The 17,104-nt window shown below is 33.2% G+C and overlaps 1 protein-coding gene and 1 long non-coding RNA gene across 2 annotated transcripts in view; one reads left to right on the forward strand and one right to left on the reverse strand.

Moving 5' to 3' along the window:
• LOC119079969 (potassium voltage-gated channel subfamily H member 8) overlaps nucleotides 1-9,632 on the reverse strand; it is a 98,501-nt gene extending 88,869 nt beyond the window's left edge. The window contains exons 1-2 of the mRNA XM_037188108.1: nucleotides 9,348-9,632; nucleotides 9,167-9,277 (exon numbers count right to left, since the gene is read on the reverse strand). Of these exons, the coding sequence (XP_037044003.1) occupies nucleotides 9,167-9,277; nucleotides 9,348-9,471 (235 nt within the window). The 5' untranslated portion in view covers nucleotides 9,472-9,632. The remainder of the gene's footprint in view (nucleotides 1-9,166; nucleotides 9,278-9,347) is intronic.
• Nucleotides 1,073-9,583, forward strand: LOC119079971. Its single transcript, XR_005088261.1, has 3 exons — nucleotides 1,073-1,407; nucleotides 5,048-5,056; nucleotides 9,572-9,583. It is a non-coding gene; the product is annotated as an uncharacterized LOC119079971 (long non-coding RNA).
• Nucleotides 9,633-17,104: the final 7,472 nt, after the last annotated feature.

The following is a 17,104-nucleotide window of genomic DNA, read 5'->3' on the forward strand; positions in this document are numbered from 1 at the left end:
TATTACGAGACCATGGCCATGAAAGACACGACGTCTTAGAACTGTAAGATGTTTGAGGTAGCATTGATTGCCTTCCACCAAGATTACGTTTTATAACAAAACATCAAGTATGTTGCATCTAGATGCGTGCCCAATTGTAAGTTTTACCAGACTTTACACATGCAAACATATGGAGACAAAAAATTGTAGACTATTTTTATAAAAACATTTTCCAACAAATATTCTAAATTTTTACAAATTTTCCCAGAAATATTTTTGGGAAAATGTGGGAAAATTCAAGAAAAATGTTTTCATGAAAACGGTTTGTGCAAAAAATGGTATAAAGTGTTCATATCCCAGCTCTAAGTCGCTCCAAATTCTAAAGGGACTTGCTAATATTGCTTGAATTTTCCAAGTGGCATTGCCGGATTCGCTAAAAAAATGTAAGTTTGATTGAGCGGTAAAGTTTCCACGTTTAAAGTATACATCGTGGGTTGGATTACTTTTGAACAAACAAACAATTTCGAATTGATCAACAGGAACACTCTTCGACGAATATAATCCACACAATTTATGAATATGCAAAGGTTGTCGGGATGATATGGATCAGAATTGATCCATACCCAACCTGTGTGCTTCCAATACAAATTTAATAATGTTTTATGTGAAAACTTTTTTTTCCTGGAATAAATTTCAACGATGTCAAATCATACCTTCATTCTGTTGAGATGTATGCCACTCGAAACCAAAGTGTATCGAAACAATTTAAATATGGTGTGTATACGTAGACATAGACACACGTATAAGCTTTCTCTTACCACGTAGTATTTTCAAACAAAGCTTAAGAGAGTATATATGGCTTTAAATCCATTGTTATGTGTCATCAGCATTAAAAAGTTTTTATAGCAAAAAACAACTTGTGCGTTCAGGCTAAAGCTTTTTCCAGAAAATTATGTATATGACTCTAACATTCAATCATATATTATACATCGTCATATTATGAGAATACCGGTGTACGTCGACTGTTTGGTAGAAGGTGGAGAATGTACATAAAAACACTCGTACGATACAAAAATGAATTGAGTTTTTTTTTTTATCACATCCGCGTGTTTATACCATACGTTACACATACCTTTATATAAGGTTTAACTCATACATTAATCTGTCCCGTCTAGGGTTTTAATTTTCTTAAACCTCTAGGGTAAATTTTTTTACTCTAGCCAAATTTTGGACCATTTTTTTTTAAAGAAAAAAACCTGGCCCGAATGAGAATCGAACACGGAATCTCCGTGTGGAAAGCAACGTTCATAGCCACTGCACCACACAATCTTCTAACGTAAGAGAATTACGTAGCCAATGTGATTGATTTTAACGAGTATATAACACATGCGACCAAGTCGCATCGTGACTATGTACAATAACATTCATGTGTTTGTGTGTTGAACGCATGGCATGGCGTGATTTTGTGAAATTTTATTTCTAGAAGAAATTATGAATTACGGTTTTTCAGTTTGAATATTTTTTTATACCAGGGGGCTGCCGCCCCCTGGACCCCCGCATTTTATTTGCAAACAGTAAATTAAAAAAAAAAAAAGTTTTTGTTGAGAAGCGAACCCAAATTTCTTGAAAAAAAAAATTTGGTCACAGGCGCTCTAACCGATTCGGCTACCCAGTTCTTGCAAAACATTGTAAATATTGTCATGATTTCGCTCATGTGACAAAGCAGTATACATAACTGTGGGGAATACACTCACGTTACACTTCTGTACATAACACACACACTCGCTATCGCTCGTTCGTGTTATGTACAGAAGTGTAACGTTCGTTATACCCCACAGTTATGTAATCTACTATTGTTCTACCTCTAAAATTGAATGTACCTGGGCGAATAAATCAACTGACTTAAAATGTATATTTTTAGAAATTCAACGTTTAAAGAACATAAAACCAGTAAATAAACATTCGTAATATTTATGCAACGAAGACAAACTTTCTTGCCGTATAAGAGTATTGTAAAAATGGCTCTAGGTTTATATCGACGCCTTTTAAAAGCTAAACAACATCTTTTTATGCTTTATTTAATGTAACATACACAACAAAGCGTATCTGCTTAACATTTACGTTCTGTAATCTAATAAAATCGAAATTGAGTGTTTTGATAGAAAATACAATGAATTTCGTAAAGAAATATGGGATACATGGCAAAGCTTTCATACAAAAAAAAAAAAAATCAAATGTTATATGACGGGACATTGAAAAATAATTCGATTGATTGTGACAACGTATTACATTTTACTTCCGTATTGGATGTCTGAATTGGATGAAAAAGGATCGAGGAAAAAGTCGAAATAATATTTTCTTGATTTATTTAGTCTGATTCATTGATATTAGGGGTGTTGATTTAAAATGATTTTATGTGGGTTGTTACGTCAGGATGAGGCTTATAATATAAAAAATTATGTTGTGATCATGACAAGCATACTGGAATAATTATAATGACGGAAATTCAAAATTACATCAACTTTCACTTCCAGAAATTTTAATTCAATTATTGATACATATAACGTTTACGCTCTACACAGGAACAGTAAATTTTCGTGATTTTATGGAACTTTCTTGAAATTCCTTTTTGAGAAAAGTCCTCGGTCTTCAAGAGTATTGCCGAAGTTTTGAGACTTTCGTTGCACTACTGACTTCACAAGTAGAATGTCAAAAAAATCGTAGATACTAAAATGCAACCGTAGAATGCACTGCCATGCATTCTTTTACGTGAATTACCCAAAATGCATTTAGCAACCTGAATCATTTTGTTATAGTTATTTGTGCCACCGAGAATTGAAATACGACTCTTTTCAGCACTCATTTTAGTGTTGTAAAGTGACTTACTTCAGCACCCGTTTGATGTGATATTACAACACTCAAAGCAGTGTTGATATGGAATTTGTATGAGTTGTTACAGCATTCGTTTGAGAAAATGCAAAGCAATGTGATCGATCAAATTTGAAGAGTGATTGTTTACAATGAAAATTATGATTGTTTGTGCTCTTGTCTATTTCAATTCTCGACTGGCACAAAGCATGATGTGTTACAAGTATTGGAATGTTGATTTTTTCAGCACACGACCCAATTTTCCTTACTCGCTCAAAATCAACATTACAATACTTGTAACACAACATACTATTATACAACCGAGTGATAAATGCTTTTCTAGATGTGTAGATCGGGTGCCTAAAAAAGCATTTATCAACGAGTTGTATACAACGTTTTTCGCAATAAAGGCAATGGAAAGTCCTACTTTTCGTCACTTGTTGCGAAAAGAATATTTTCAATTTTCATGTTTCAATAAAATTGTCGGGAAAAGAATTTAAGAAATAAAAAACTTTCTCATTAGTTGAAGTAAAGCAAAATCTTAATGTTCACAAGACATATTTTGCGGAGAACAGTGGTTTGTCGAAAGCATACGCTTCATACATCGTCTCCATTGGAAATTCCTGACTAACGTTTCGTGTCCGCTCTTTGTGAATAGCTCAAACATTTAGCAAAAATTATATTATCTTTCTGTAGGAAATAAGTCACAGCTTACAAACTATGTACTTAATATTACGCGAACACATTTCATGAAAAGTATCTAGTCTACCAGCATTGTGCGAATATATTGAAAAACTCCGTGCTTGTTTTAATAACATTGCTATATGACCTAAAACAGCTATAAATGCTGCTATAGTTGCTATATGGAAAGCGTTTTTAACTTTTCTATAATTTATTATGCTGTAAATTCTCGAAGTTTGCTCATTTTTTATTAAAAGTAATTTCCCTATTCGAAAGTAATTCATAGAATGTGAAAAGATGAAGACATTTTTATCGCAATATTAGGAAAAAAGCTTCTTTCATTTCTCACAATTATGGCAGTTCTTTTCGTCACTGAGTAGAGAAAATAGTTTTCGTATTCACGACATAAAGTACATTACCTACCTGCTTCCAATTTTTTTTTTGTCAGTGGGAAGTTTGAAGCCCCAGCCGAAGCCACATTTTCCTCCGTGTCAGCATTTTTTTTACGTTGTATACATGGCTTTGGTTAAATAAAAAAAAAACTTTATGATCCCATCATTTTCACCTATGAAACAAGTGTGACGCTGCGGGACAGTTCAGTATAAACTATACCACAACAACATACATTATGCCACAACCTATATAGTTTAAAATTTATGAAAATTGTAAGTGCGTCCCTTTGTGTTTGTTAATATTGTTCGCAAACACAAGCTCCGAGAGTGTGTTAACGCGTTGGCTTTGATGAATTTATCTGAAGAATTTTTGGCAAAAGCATATAATTATGCCAGTAGCGGTTTACACGAGAACAACAAAACGAGCAACGCAAAACTGGAATAATGAACTAAATAATTATAAGTTTTATGCACGGATATAACTTTGCTTTATAAATAATTTTCAGACTATTCTCGGATATTTATTTGATGCTGTTTTTAAACTAGAGTTATTTTCGGCGCTCTTAAAATACATCGAGAGAATATTTTGTGATAATCGTAATTAAAACTAAAACGACTTTGCACCATACACCCGACATTCATTCGAGATAACCTTACTTTCATTTCTTTTTCTTTTATTTTAAAGACCGTTAAAGTAATTTTACATTTTTTATGGCTACGGTAATATAATAAACATTAAGTAATATGTTTATTATTATGATGTAGTGATACCGTCAGCTTACTACTTGGCAACATTCCCTGCCTTCACTTGTGTACATAGTGTGAAGATGATCTGATTAAATGACTTTTGTTTATTGTATTTTGTCATCTGGATGGCTTTTGAGCGTTCGATCAAAAAACTTTGCTAAATATAATTTTCGGTGTGTACATACAACACGGTATATTATACAGTGCAGCAGAATATAACATGATCATTATAGTTATTTATGACATCGAGCGCGAAGTACTTTATTAGGTTCTAGATGTGTAATTATGACACGAGGCCGCAGGCCGTGTGTCATAATACACTTCGTGAGCCTAATTAAATACTTCGCACCAAGATTCATACCACATTTTGTGCCACAGAGGCATCTAAAGTTTGCAAATTTTGCATATTATGATGCTGAGTGGCATAAACGAAATTATTGCATTACAAATATGAGACGATGATGCATATGTTGAAAATATTTTCTTTTATTTTTAGATTAAGGATTTTAGAGAGAGAACAAAAATTTTTTAGCATGTCGTTCGTACGGTACTTAAATACTAATTTATCACAAATATTTATACGATAATCGTCTAAAATTTAAGAGTGCTAAGTGAAACAATTTTATCTACAAAAACCATCTGGATTGTTCACCTACGTTCGATGAAATAGTCAGTCGGATAGTCAGTATTTTGGATTAATAGTTCCCAAATCACAGTGGAAATGAAACTACCGTTAATTATAACAGACTGATAAGGAAACTGTAGCTCACAGTAGTTTGTTTTCAACGTAACGACGTTACATAATGTTATCGACAATGACAATAAAAACATTTGCAAACTTTAGATGCCTCTGTGACATAAAACGTTGTATGAATCACGGTGCAAAGTACTTTATTAAGCTCACGATGTGTGATACACATCTAGAGCCTAATAAAGTACTTTGCACTGGATGTCATAAATAACTAGTAACGAACTCTGACTGTTTAGTGGCCTTTACTATTACGAGTATGAATGATTAACTATTTTGTATCAAACTTAAATTGATACTTTAAACATAGGAAGTAGTAGATTTAATGATGAATACTACAATACATTTGCTGTTTTTAAAAGGCCAGCAGATTTCCTATTGGAAAATCATTACTTCTTCAGACTGGGAATATTTTCTAGGTTCCAATGAAATGATAGAATACAAAACCCACACAAAAGAACGATCAACTATAACGTAGTATCGCAACAACAAACATAAAATTTTTGATTCTAAAACCAGATACCCTGATTTCACGGTGAGCTTGAATTTTTTTTAGTTGAAAGTCCTCTGCCACAAACAGCAATAACATTTTGGGTACATGTACTTTCACCTAAAAAAATTCAAGCTCACCGTGATTTATTGAATGTATGTACTTATGCATGGAAAAACGAGATCAGACCACTCGAAACGACATCAAAAATTACTTGTAGCGATGTATGTTGATTGGGAATTTAAATTTTGACTAAATGTGTACTAAAGGGACATTCAATATTTTCCTAGAATTTCGACAAACTTCCGTTCCAATTCGACTGTTGCATTTCTAGTCATTTTAGTAGTCATGGACATGCCATGTTTTTTGGGTTTTCCGGATATTCAATTTACGATATTTTTTAACAAATTTAAATATTCGGGCAAAGGGTTATGAAAGGTTTTCTGCCCATCATGATTGAAATATTGTTTCTTTACCAATATGAACCATTTACACAAATTTTCTTTCGCTTAAACGATATTATCGTTGGAAATTTGTGTCACGTGTCGTCACAATTATTACTTCGTGTCTTTGATGTAACCAAAAATATCAATTCATTAAAACAGTACTTATCGGTTAAGCACACAAACAAAATACTATCTACCCTTTAGAATGTTTTCGATGAAATTCAGTCAACCGATATCACTCACAATCTTGATAAATTCATACCATTGATTGTTTGCTTAAACCACCATTAGACAACATTACGTTTTGTTGATTTTGCTATATGTATGGAAATAATTGATCAGTTCTCATCGTACTTCAACGGCCAGACGTATATAGACATTATTATATATCCATCGCCTATAACGTTACGGTGGTGCTAAGAGTTGGAGTTTATATTACGAGCTCCGAATAAAAGTTGACTACAGAAATGGGAAAATTGGAAAATTGAACTGATACTTAGAGCTGGTTCTAGCGTAAAATCGTTAGGTGTTTTACCACATATTTTACTGTTTTCAGTTGAATTAAGATGTTCGTAGATGTGTATCTTTTGAAGATGACTTACGGCTTAAAGTTGAAGTGTTTCAACCATGGAAAATTTCACAAACTCGAAGCATAAACAATAATCGTCGTAGTATTATGTCTAATCTTCTTTTGCCATTTTACACATTGCACGGTGATGATAATGCTCATTCTACAAGAGTTACAACTTATTTGTGATGCAATAATAATTTTTATGGGCGCTTAAAGTTCGCTGTCGAGTATGAATTCATTCAATGGTAATGCGTAACGATATACTTTCTGCGAACATCCTATTTTGAGAATGCTGAAAAGTTTGTACGTGCTACATATGCAGTTTAAGACGTAACACAGAGACAATATGTTAAAAAATATTTGATTAGATTTGAAGTTCTAGAATGTGAGTCAAAATGAAGTAGTAGAGTCCGTGATTTTGGTTTTGTTATAAAGAGTCATTGACCATTGTATCTGTTGCTTTTAAGTTACATTTTCCAAGAACTTATGTGAGAGGACCCCAGTCGTTACAAAAATGTTAACAGCTCGTTTGACAATCCAAAAATTCAGTTAGAACTTTCGTATTTAACATGAAATTTGTGAGGCTATAGAATAAGCTGAGATAATCAATGAATATAAACAACCAGGTGACCAGGTAAGGTCTAATTTCACAGCGGAGGACATAACGAGATCTTAAAAAGGTATTCAAACGAACTCATTTTCATACGATTTTTACATGAATAATGACTGAGTTCAGCATAAGTCGACCGATTTTGAAGAATAGGCCATACATGGTGTGTATATTCAGTGAAGAGCTTCTAAATCGCCAATATACAGTCCGTTTCTTCTTTTGAACTAATATTGTTAACATATTGAAACAAAATCTTTTACTTCATTTGTTTCCAGACCTGATTCAGTCATAGCACATAGTTAACTTTTATAATCGCTGCGTTCAACAGACGACATAACAGACGAGGCTCGCTTTAGACAAATAGTGCAATAGAGCTTTATTCAGTAATTTAGCTATTCATTCGTACACCTTTTGTTTATGGAAACTGTATCACAGAAGTAGGTAATTCGGACTTTTAGTTACGCCACCTCAAATTTAGCATTCGAGTACTTTCCTATGTAATTCATGAAATGCATTTTAGTCGTAAGTAACACGTTGCATGGTCCTTTGAAAAAAAGAAAGATGAAAAAGTGTATGCTCAGGTATATGTGCTCAGGTTTATATTGAACAAGAAACTATATAAATGCTGAGAAAGAATTGTTGAAATGATTTTTATCCGTTTTTATTCATCATTTAGGTACCCAACACAATCATTCTAAGTAAAATTCTTTTTTTTAAATAATAATTTATAAACGTGAAACGACAAAAAACGCATAGCTTGCATACTTTAAGAGAAATTTCTCTTTCAACGTGAAGTTCTATTATAGTAATAAACAAAACAAACAAAAAATCACAGAAACTTTTGCATTTACAATTTTTGCTCAAACAATTGGCATGAGTTTATATGAATCTCGTACAGTCAACCTCAATTCTTTTATTTTTTGTGCATTCCATATTTAGGATAATGGTTTTGCGACTTCTTTTTAAGTAAGAGCAGCCATATGTGTTTCAAATAAAACAAAAATTCATTTCAACATTCAACGTTTTCAACTTTGAACGTCTAAAACATGAGTAATGACGATGAAATGACAAAATTTACTTCGATCATTTATTTACTGAGAATTCTGACTGAATGACACACAAGTTAGTAGTAACTGAAAAGTTGTGGACTAGTAAATTTGAATTAAATCCACTCTACCACTCCACGGACGATAAAGCTTTTGCACCTGAACTGAACATCTTCATATTCAGGTAAACGAAATTAAATCTTAGTTCTTATCGATCGCATCCAATGGTGCTTTGTCACTATGTGTACACATTGTACAAATGTTGACTTCAATGTCATTATTACATCGCAGAATATTCCGTCAAATATTTATAATTTCAACAACTACACTCAATAGTCAATATTTCACGGTTAAAACCTTACATTATCACGTACATTCAACACACAATGCGTATGTGTCTTTATTAGTCATATAAATAATTGTGTAAAGTGAAACTGGGACGGTATATCCATTGATAAAACACCGAAAACGTCACCAGTTTAATACAAGTCTGTTCAATGTGGTATTTTAAGATAAGGAAAGAGTTTTACGGTTCCGTCTCGTCATTAATAAACTTAAAAAATTGTAAAATTGAATCATAAAACTTACGCGTTCCATCGAAACGGGTGGCGATGGTATCCAAAAATGTATTTTGGGGCGCTAGGAGCCCCTTTCGTGCCGGCATTTGCAATCGTTGAGAATTGCGCCGTAATTTCGAACCTGTAAAGAGATTTGTAATCGTTATAACCATGTGTGCCAAAAGGTTGGTTTTGATTTTCAGTTATATTACTCGATCGTATGTGTTTTCTTTTGTTAGCTGTAACCATTTCGAAGACAGACGTTAACACTCTTATCCAAAACACAACTATAATTACTGAGAGCACGTAAATAATGATAAATTGCCAAATATTCATAGTAATGAATATTAAAATATGCGAATCATATTTTGATTTTAGTTCAATTCAAAGATGCAATTTTCTAATGTAACTTTAACATTAACTGATAATATTTTAGCCATACAAACACTTTTATTCATCAAACTCGTTAACCGCGTTTTTCCGCCGAATATATTTCGAAGACTGATTTGTCATGAATTAACAATTTAAAAAAAAGAATATCCCATGTCTAGAATGTGTAAGTAAAAATTATGTTTTGTTATCGGAAATTTACACGAAGTAAAAAAAAAATTGCACAAATATTTGAGTTAAAGATAAATAATCATTATAATTTTCAAACGATTTTATTTATATTTACGTCCGTATATGTGTTCTCCGATATATTACCTGTCCGATTTGGTAACATTGTCATTTTTACGTAGTATATACCCGTACGACGAAACTATGTTAACGGAAAATTTGATTTATTTGATAAGAAATGTAAGTCGACTTTTTCAGGCCGCCGTCGGGCCGTTTAAACTTTTGATGGGATAGAATTAAACAGCCTGCATTACGTCCTACAATCACGCAACTATCAAACAATAAAAACTTCTCCCACTTCCTATTGTCGTAAAGTAAATGGAGAACTGAACGGATTGACTGTGATTGCACCAAAAAGCTTTGAACAAATATTTGTCGTTGCATTATGGACAACTAAATTTCAAAGTTCTCTGAAACTCTGTGCTACCACCTGCGTAATAACCACATAGCCTAAGATCCCAATCTTAATCTAGTCCTTCTAACAAGGGATGAAAACATGAAAAGTCGAGTTTTCTTTTGTATTATTGCATCCAAGGCGAAGCCGAGGTCAATAAACAAACGAAAACGAGCCTTTTAATTTTTATCCTAAGTTATGTATGGAATTTGACATGCTTTTGAGCTTAAAGTTAATTTACTTTTCATCTCTAGCGTGATAAACCAAACACAGCACCTCCAGTAGGTGGGGTCATTCATCCCGAAAATGTTCGAAGTAATTTTTTAATCGTTAAATGTATTTGTTCCTTCAGTGGTTCTGTTACTGTAAAACTATGTATCCTTGCTACGATTGAGTTTGAGAATAACATACAATTCAATATCATTGAGATATGCGTGGTATTACTGTTTCTAAATGATTGTTTTCCAAGACAACACAGACGCTACCAATGTGCCACAAAATTCAATTTTATCATCAATCGGAAGTAGACAAATTGCAGAACGAAAATATAAATTCCAGACTTCGTATACCCATTGTTAGTTGCATCGAACGGAAATGAACCTGTCATTGAACTTTTCTTTTCGAAAACTAGACGTCTTATCCATGAATTTCTCTCAATATACTATTTTGAAATGACATCGTTCATCGAAACTATTATATGAAGCGAAAACTTTTAAGGAACACATCTGGCAGTTTGCTTACTATTTACGATATAAGTAGCTAATTTCCGATATGCAATGTATATTACACATATATTGAACGACTATCGAAATTTAGCTGAAAATTCGTATTTTTGGGTGCAGAAAATCGGGACAGAGAATTTTTTTTTTAGGAACATTGTGTGTGTGTGCTTAGGCCTGGTCTGACTCCGGGGAATGGGGGATATTCGGCTAATGAGATGTTTTTCTGGTCCGGAAGGCTTGAATATTGAACCCGTATCGGTTGTTAGAATTTTAAAAAATAGTTCAGGAATGGGAGCTAAACATTTGTACAAACGTACGAAAACGTTGGTTAGAGCAGAGAAGATATTAGTAGATTATTCACCTCTCTTCTAACCAACGCATGTGTACAAATGCTTCGCTCCCCTAAACTATTAAAATTCTGAAAACAGATTTGGGTTCAATATTTAAGCCTTCCGGACCAGAAAAACATCTCATTAGCCTAATATCCCACATTCCCCGAAGTCAGAGCAGGCCTGACACTGTGTTACAAACAGAAAAATGAATTTATAAAGAAACATGTTCCGCTGCACCTTACTATTTACAGGCTTACTGCTGTGTATAATTTTTTATCTTTAAAATTTGTTTCCATCTCACTTATTGATACAATATACAAACAAAATGTTATGTGGTGATGGATCTCTGGAAATGCCTAAGCAAATACACAGTAATACTTTTTTGGCATCTGTATGATTAATCAATTAAACTTTGAGGAAAAAGTGTTTGTCATTTTTTGTATGTGTGCGTGTTGGTATGCTCGTATGGCGGTATCGATATATTTTACTGTTGGAAAATAACAGAAAATTTTCTCAACTCTGCTCTCTGCCACTACTAAATGTTAAGAACAGTAGGGTTCCCATTTTTCAATTTTGAAAAAGAGGACATTTCGGCATAAAAAAAGAGGACTAAAGAGGACGCCTTGACATTCAAAAAAGAGGACGAAAAGTGAATTTCTGACACGGAATTACAGCAACTGTACATGCTCTTTGTGCAACTATTGTGTAATTTACACCAGTTCATGCTAAAAACAAAAAATTCTGTGTACAATATGCATGGAAATCTTCCTGATATTCTTTTGGATTCTTATCAGTGATAACATCCACTCCATATTACCTGAATACAGACTTCGTTTTACCTTATCCTTGCGTGATCTGTCGTATCTCACACAACACGACGCTGTTCTTGTAAACTAACTTTTATTTTAATGTATGAAAAAATGAGGTGGTAAAGAATGCGAGCGGAGCGAGCGATTTTTTTTTTTGTGATGAAGATTTCGTTGTATTACCGTTCAGAGATTCTCTGACAGAGAAGATTATTAGTTAAATTCGAGCAGCGAAAATCTTTCGTTCTTTAGGTATGAGCTGCATCAAATTTACTTAAATAAGATGAAGAGCTGAAAAAAGAGCACAAAGACGACGTCTTCTTCAAAAAAGTGATGTTCTTAGAATTTTTGTAAAAAAGAAGAACGAGATGAAAAAAGAGGACTTGTCCTCTAAAAAGAGGACAAATGGGAACCCTAAAGAACAGTGACACCTTTCGGTTGAACTCAAGTCCAAACTATGTTTGAGATAGTATCGAGAGAATGATTTTCTTCATCAAACTAAATTATACTGAACGAGTATTTAATTTCTTCCTCTGCTGAATGCCAATTCTTGTGTACAGTTTACTGAAGTTGAGATTTGCATCGACACTTGATAGCACACAAATTGGCTATGTGACCATAGTGATTCAGCCATTACTCGCTGGACTTGATATAAGACGAATTAAGACCTGCTACGCACGGCTATCATCTGTTTTATCAACGATGGAATGATGACTTCAGTAATAAGCGACAAGCTCTGAATAATCTGGTGGTATAGAAAAAAAAACATGTTCAAACAAATGAAGTAAAAGATTTGAAATCAGCTTCTAGAAAAATGAAAATATTTAGTGGAATGACGTAATAGATCTGTAAATCCGAAAGTAAAACTGCTCATATGCTTTCTGTCTATGTTTTGATAGTTAACGACACAATTGAATCACCAATTGATGATGAATTCAGTAAGACGAAGACAAGCGAATAGGTAACTTCACGTCAGAAATATCTTTTCTTATACACTTTCGATGATGTAATTGTGAAACTTCATCAGCATGTCAACATTTAATTTAATAATACAAGTTTAATGTAAGAATGGAGCGATGGTGTTGGTACAAAAATACGGAGTTAATTGTTGATTGTTCCAATTCACGGTGGGGCTGAACCAAATTTAAATAAAAAGGTCGGATAACCTCAACTTTTTTTTCATGAAATGTTAGCATGGGTTGAGTGTAGATAATATACATAAAAAATAAAAAAAATTCACCGAGCCGTTGTTCAGAAAGTACTTTTCAACTGTTTGTAGACTGTCTTATGCATGTGTGGGACGTTTTTTTGATATGCTAAGTTAACGTAAGTATAGCCACTAGCCAGTGCTCTCAGCTTTCGATTGATACCATACTTACCATATAAGTTTGGAAAGATTAGCAGCTGCTGTCCCTACTGTGTGGTATAAAAAATGAGTGATTTTTGGAGCAAAACTTTTTTTTAGCTTTTTTTTTTGTTTTTTTTTATTATTTAACAGAAATAAGATGAAAGAATAACCAAAACAAGGTTTTTCTTCAATTGTACAAAATAAAAATGTCTCTCACTCTTCATTTTTTCTACCACACAGAAGGGACAGTAGCTGCTAATTTTTCCAAACTTATATGGCAAGTATGGTATCAATCGAAAGCTGAGAGCACTGGCTATACTTACGTTAGCTTAGCATATCAAAAAAACGTCCCACACATGCATGAGCCAGTCTACAAACAGTTGAAAAGTACTTTCTGAAAAACGGCTCGGTGATTTTTTTTATTTTCTATGTATATTATCTACACTCAACCCATGCTAACATTTCATGAAAAAAAAAGTTGAGGTTATCCGACCTTTTTATTTAAATTTGGTTCAGCCCCACCGTGAATTGCTAAGACAATGTTGGTTTTCCAAAATATATTTTAGCTAACGAAAATTAATCGAAAATTATTCGAAGCTTAGTTAGCTTTCACAGCAAGAGCTTCACCAGTACAAATATTGATTCTGTTACTTCAATTGACCTAACTTTTTTTCTAACAGATCGTTTACCACAATAGTTTCACCAAAACTTGTCCTAAAAAATTTAAAAAAAACTCCTGTTTCATCATGAGTTACGAACGAAGTTCTTTCAGAGAAGGATCATCACGGTGCAAGAATCGTTGAAGCAAGAGGTAGCGTGAAACAAATTTTTATTTAACAAGCGAAATACTTAAGACCTTGTTTAGTAGAGCTAGAATCTAAAATGGTAAACTTATGCCTTCGTTTATATGGTCGGTAATTTTAAAGCATTGAGCCATAGGGCAGCAACGATGTCAGGTTTACAGTTTTATTTCCATCTTTACACAAAGGCCAACTAATGATGGATATCAATACAAATTGTTCTTATAACCAATCGAGTATAATATTTTTCTCAAATTAAGTGCAAATACCTGAGTCAAATAAACAACCGTTCAAGAAAAAAAAAATTGTTTTAAAATAAGAACTGGGCTAAGCATAAACAAATGGAAAATGTTCGATATGCAGCAAATAATTTCACTTCTGGTTGTTTACACAACAAAACTGAATTTTATGTATCTTCCTTTGTACGTTTACGTACTTGTTCTATTCAATATTAAATTAGATTTGTAACAACGGCTATAAAATACCTAATATGATGACGATCCGCATCAAGTTATTCAACACACTTCGAAGTGCGTTGAGTTATCACAAAATATGTAAATACCTGGCGATAATTAATTAGAAAGATTCTCAATTCAAGAATGGGTCAAGGTAAGTATTTCAAGGCCATGATGTTTTTTTTAAATTTATGTGAACATTTTTGTAAGACTTAAACCCCTTTCCTTCCAGTATTTAGCATATAGAATTTCAGGAAAATAATTCAGCAAAGCATTATGTTACCATGAGAAAACACGATTTTCAGGTTTGTTCACCAAAATAATCTTCAAAAACAACCTCAGACGTAAATAGTACTTGCTTTTATGACTCTTTAACCACTCCTGAAACACAAGACATCACAGTCAACGGAATCTCTAAAGTCGCAAAAATATATGCTCAAAATACCGTCACACCTTCTACGTACATATTCAGATCATGGACTCATTTAAAATAATTTATTTTAACCATAAAAAGACCATGAAAGCAGTGGGATATTGAGTTGATGAGATGAAAAAAAACGTGCGATAGAACATGGAATTGGGAGGTATATTCACAACATAAATCTCTGCTGGTTTTCACAGCAACAACGGTAAATCAAGTTCCTTGAAAAGAAAATGAAATGAATCATGGAAAATGTTGATTGAGTCTGAAACAAATTTCAAAAATAACAGAGACAAACTTTTGGTTTTCATTTTCATTCTGTGTCTGACTAACTTTTATTGTAGAAAATATTCACCGACAAAAGTTTTATGGAAACTTTATCATTTTCCACTGATTTGTGCATTCAAAATGTAAAAAAAAACTTTTATTTTCATTAATTAGAAACTTACTAATTTCACTGATTTCGAACATTTTCGCTTTAAATAAATTTCGTATAATTAGGTGATAATAAATGTGCACGTTACTCGTTGCCAATTTGTGGAAAAAAATGTGGACACACACAAAAACCGGCCAGCACAACATAAACTAACTCATTTCACGCAAACAGAAAAACTAACGTGTTATGTGCGTAAGTGATACTCGAAGTGTTCACGAAACAAAATAAAAATACACAAAAAAAAACCAAAATCTCAAAAGTCCCTCGTAAATCCTATTATCGATCGGAAAATTCTTGAATCGAATTTTCCACATTACATCTATTACATATGTACGCTAAGTACAAACGTATAGACACAACACATGTATACGTCGCTATTTAGTGTGTAAACAAAAATTGACTCTTAAAATAACGCTTCGTACATAATAATGGCAGGAACGATAAAAAATCGGTTCTCTTTTTTTCCAATTTAACTCACAGCTGGTGAAAATAAAATTATCAAGAAAATTGCTAAACATGTCAAAAAATATGTAAATGTTTATCGAATCATTTGGCTGATACATGTGAAATGACGTTACTTTGATGAATGATGTATGAAAAACGAGTCATATAAATGAGATTTGGATTGTTATTTATTTAACGTTCCGTTGCTTTTTTTGCTTTAAATGAGTACCAAAATATACAAAAATCATCAATTACGATATTATGTGTTCGATTTGTAGAACAGTACAAACTTATGCGGACATCGAAATCATTTTCATTTCCCGTGAGAAAAATGAAAAACCGATTTTTCGATTCACACACTTTCTGGTCGTTTGTTCGATGAAAGCTCCATTTCCCTATTCTTTTTCCGGATTTTTTTTTTTTGAGTCAGAGATGTTTCTTCTCATTACTTGTATTAAACCATTAAATTGAATCGAAATACCAAAAGGTCCTTCTGAAACTTAACAACCTAGATGAAAAATTAAGAAAATTTCAACAATATTTCCCAATCTTTACCACCCTTCTACCTTGGTAAGAGGGACGCATAGTGGTAGACTACCTAGAGGAATTATGACCCGATGGTGGACATTACAAAATTGACAAATCTGTTACTTCTTTTGTTTAAATGGTCGTTTGATGAAATAGTTATTTATGAAGGTATTTTTTCGCACTAGATGTCGATTGTCGACCCGAGGCGAAGCCGAGGTCGACAAGACGTCGTGTGCGAAAAAATACCGGCATACCTACCGTGGTAGATACAACGTTTTTCGCAATTTCGGGCCATAATCACCTTTCCAATGCAAAACATGTCCTACATTTTGTTCCAAAATTCTTGTGTATACAGAAATTCATTTGAATGATCAAGAAGGCTGCATTATAATACACATTGCAATGTGATGTAAAGAGACGCGTTGAATGAAATCGAGTAGTCAATGCTTAGTATATACGCTTCAACAATACGTTCGGCATAATTCTGTGACTCTATAGCCGAATGGCTATAGTCGCTGCTTTGTGGTCAAAAACCTTTTGGTGTCGGGGGTTCGATTTCTGGTCAATGCAAGATTTTTATTTATAAAAATTTAGCCTTCGTTGATATCGCACTGTGTACAGTGAAATAAATACCTTCAAAACGACATTAAATGGATGCATGGAAA

Source organism: Bradysia coprophila, unplaced genomic scaffold (genome assembly GCF_014529535.1).
Source record: "Bradysia coprophila strain Holo2 unplaced genomic scaffold, BU_Bcop_v1 contig_350, whole genome shotgun sequence".
In the NCBI taxonomy this organism is placed as follows: domain Eukaryota; kingdom Metazoa; phylum Arthropoda; class Insecta; order Diptera; family Sciaridae; genus Bradysia; species Bradysia coprophila.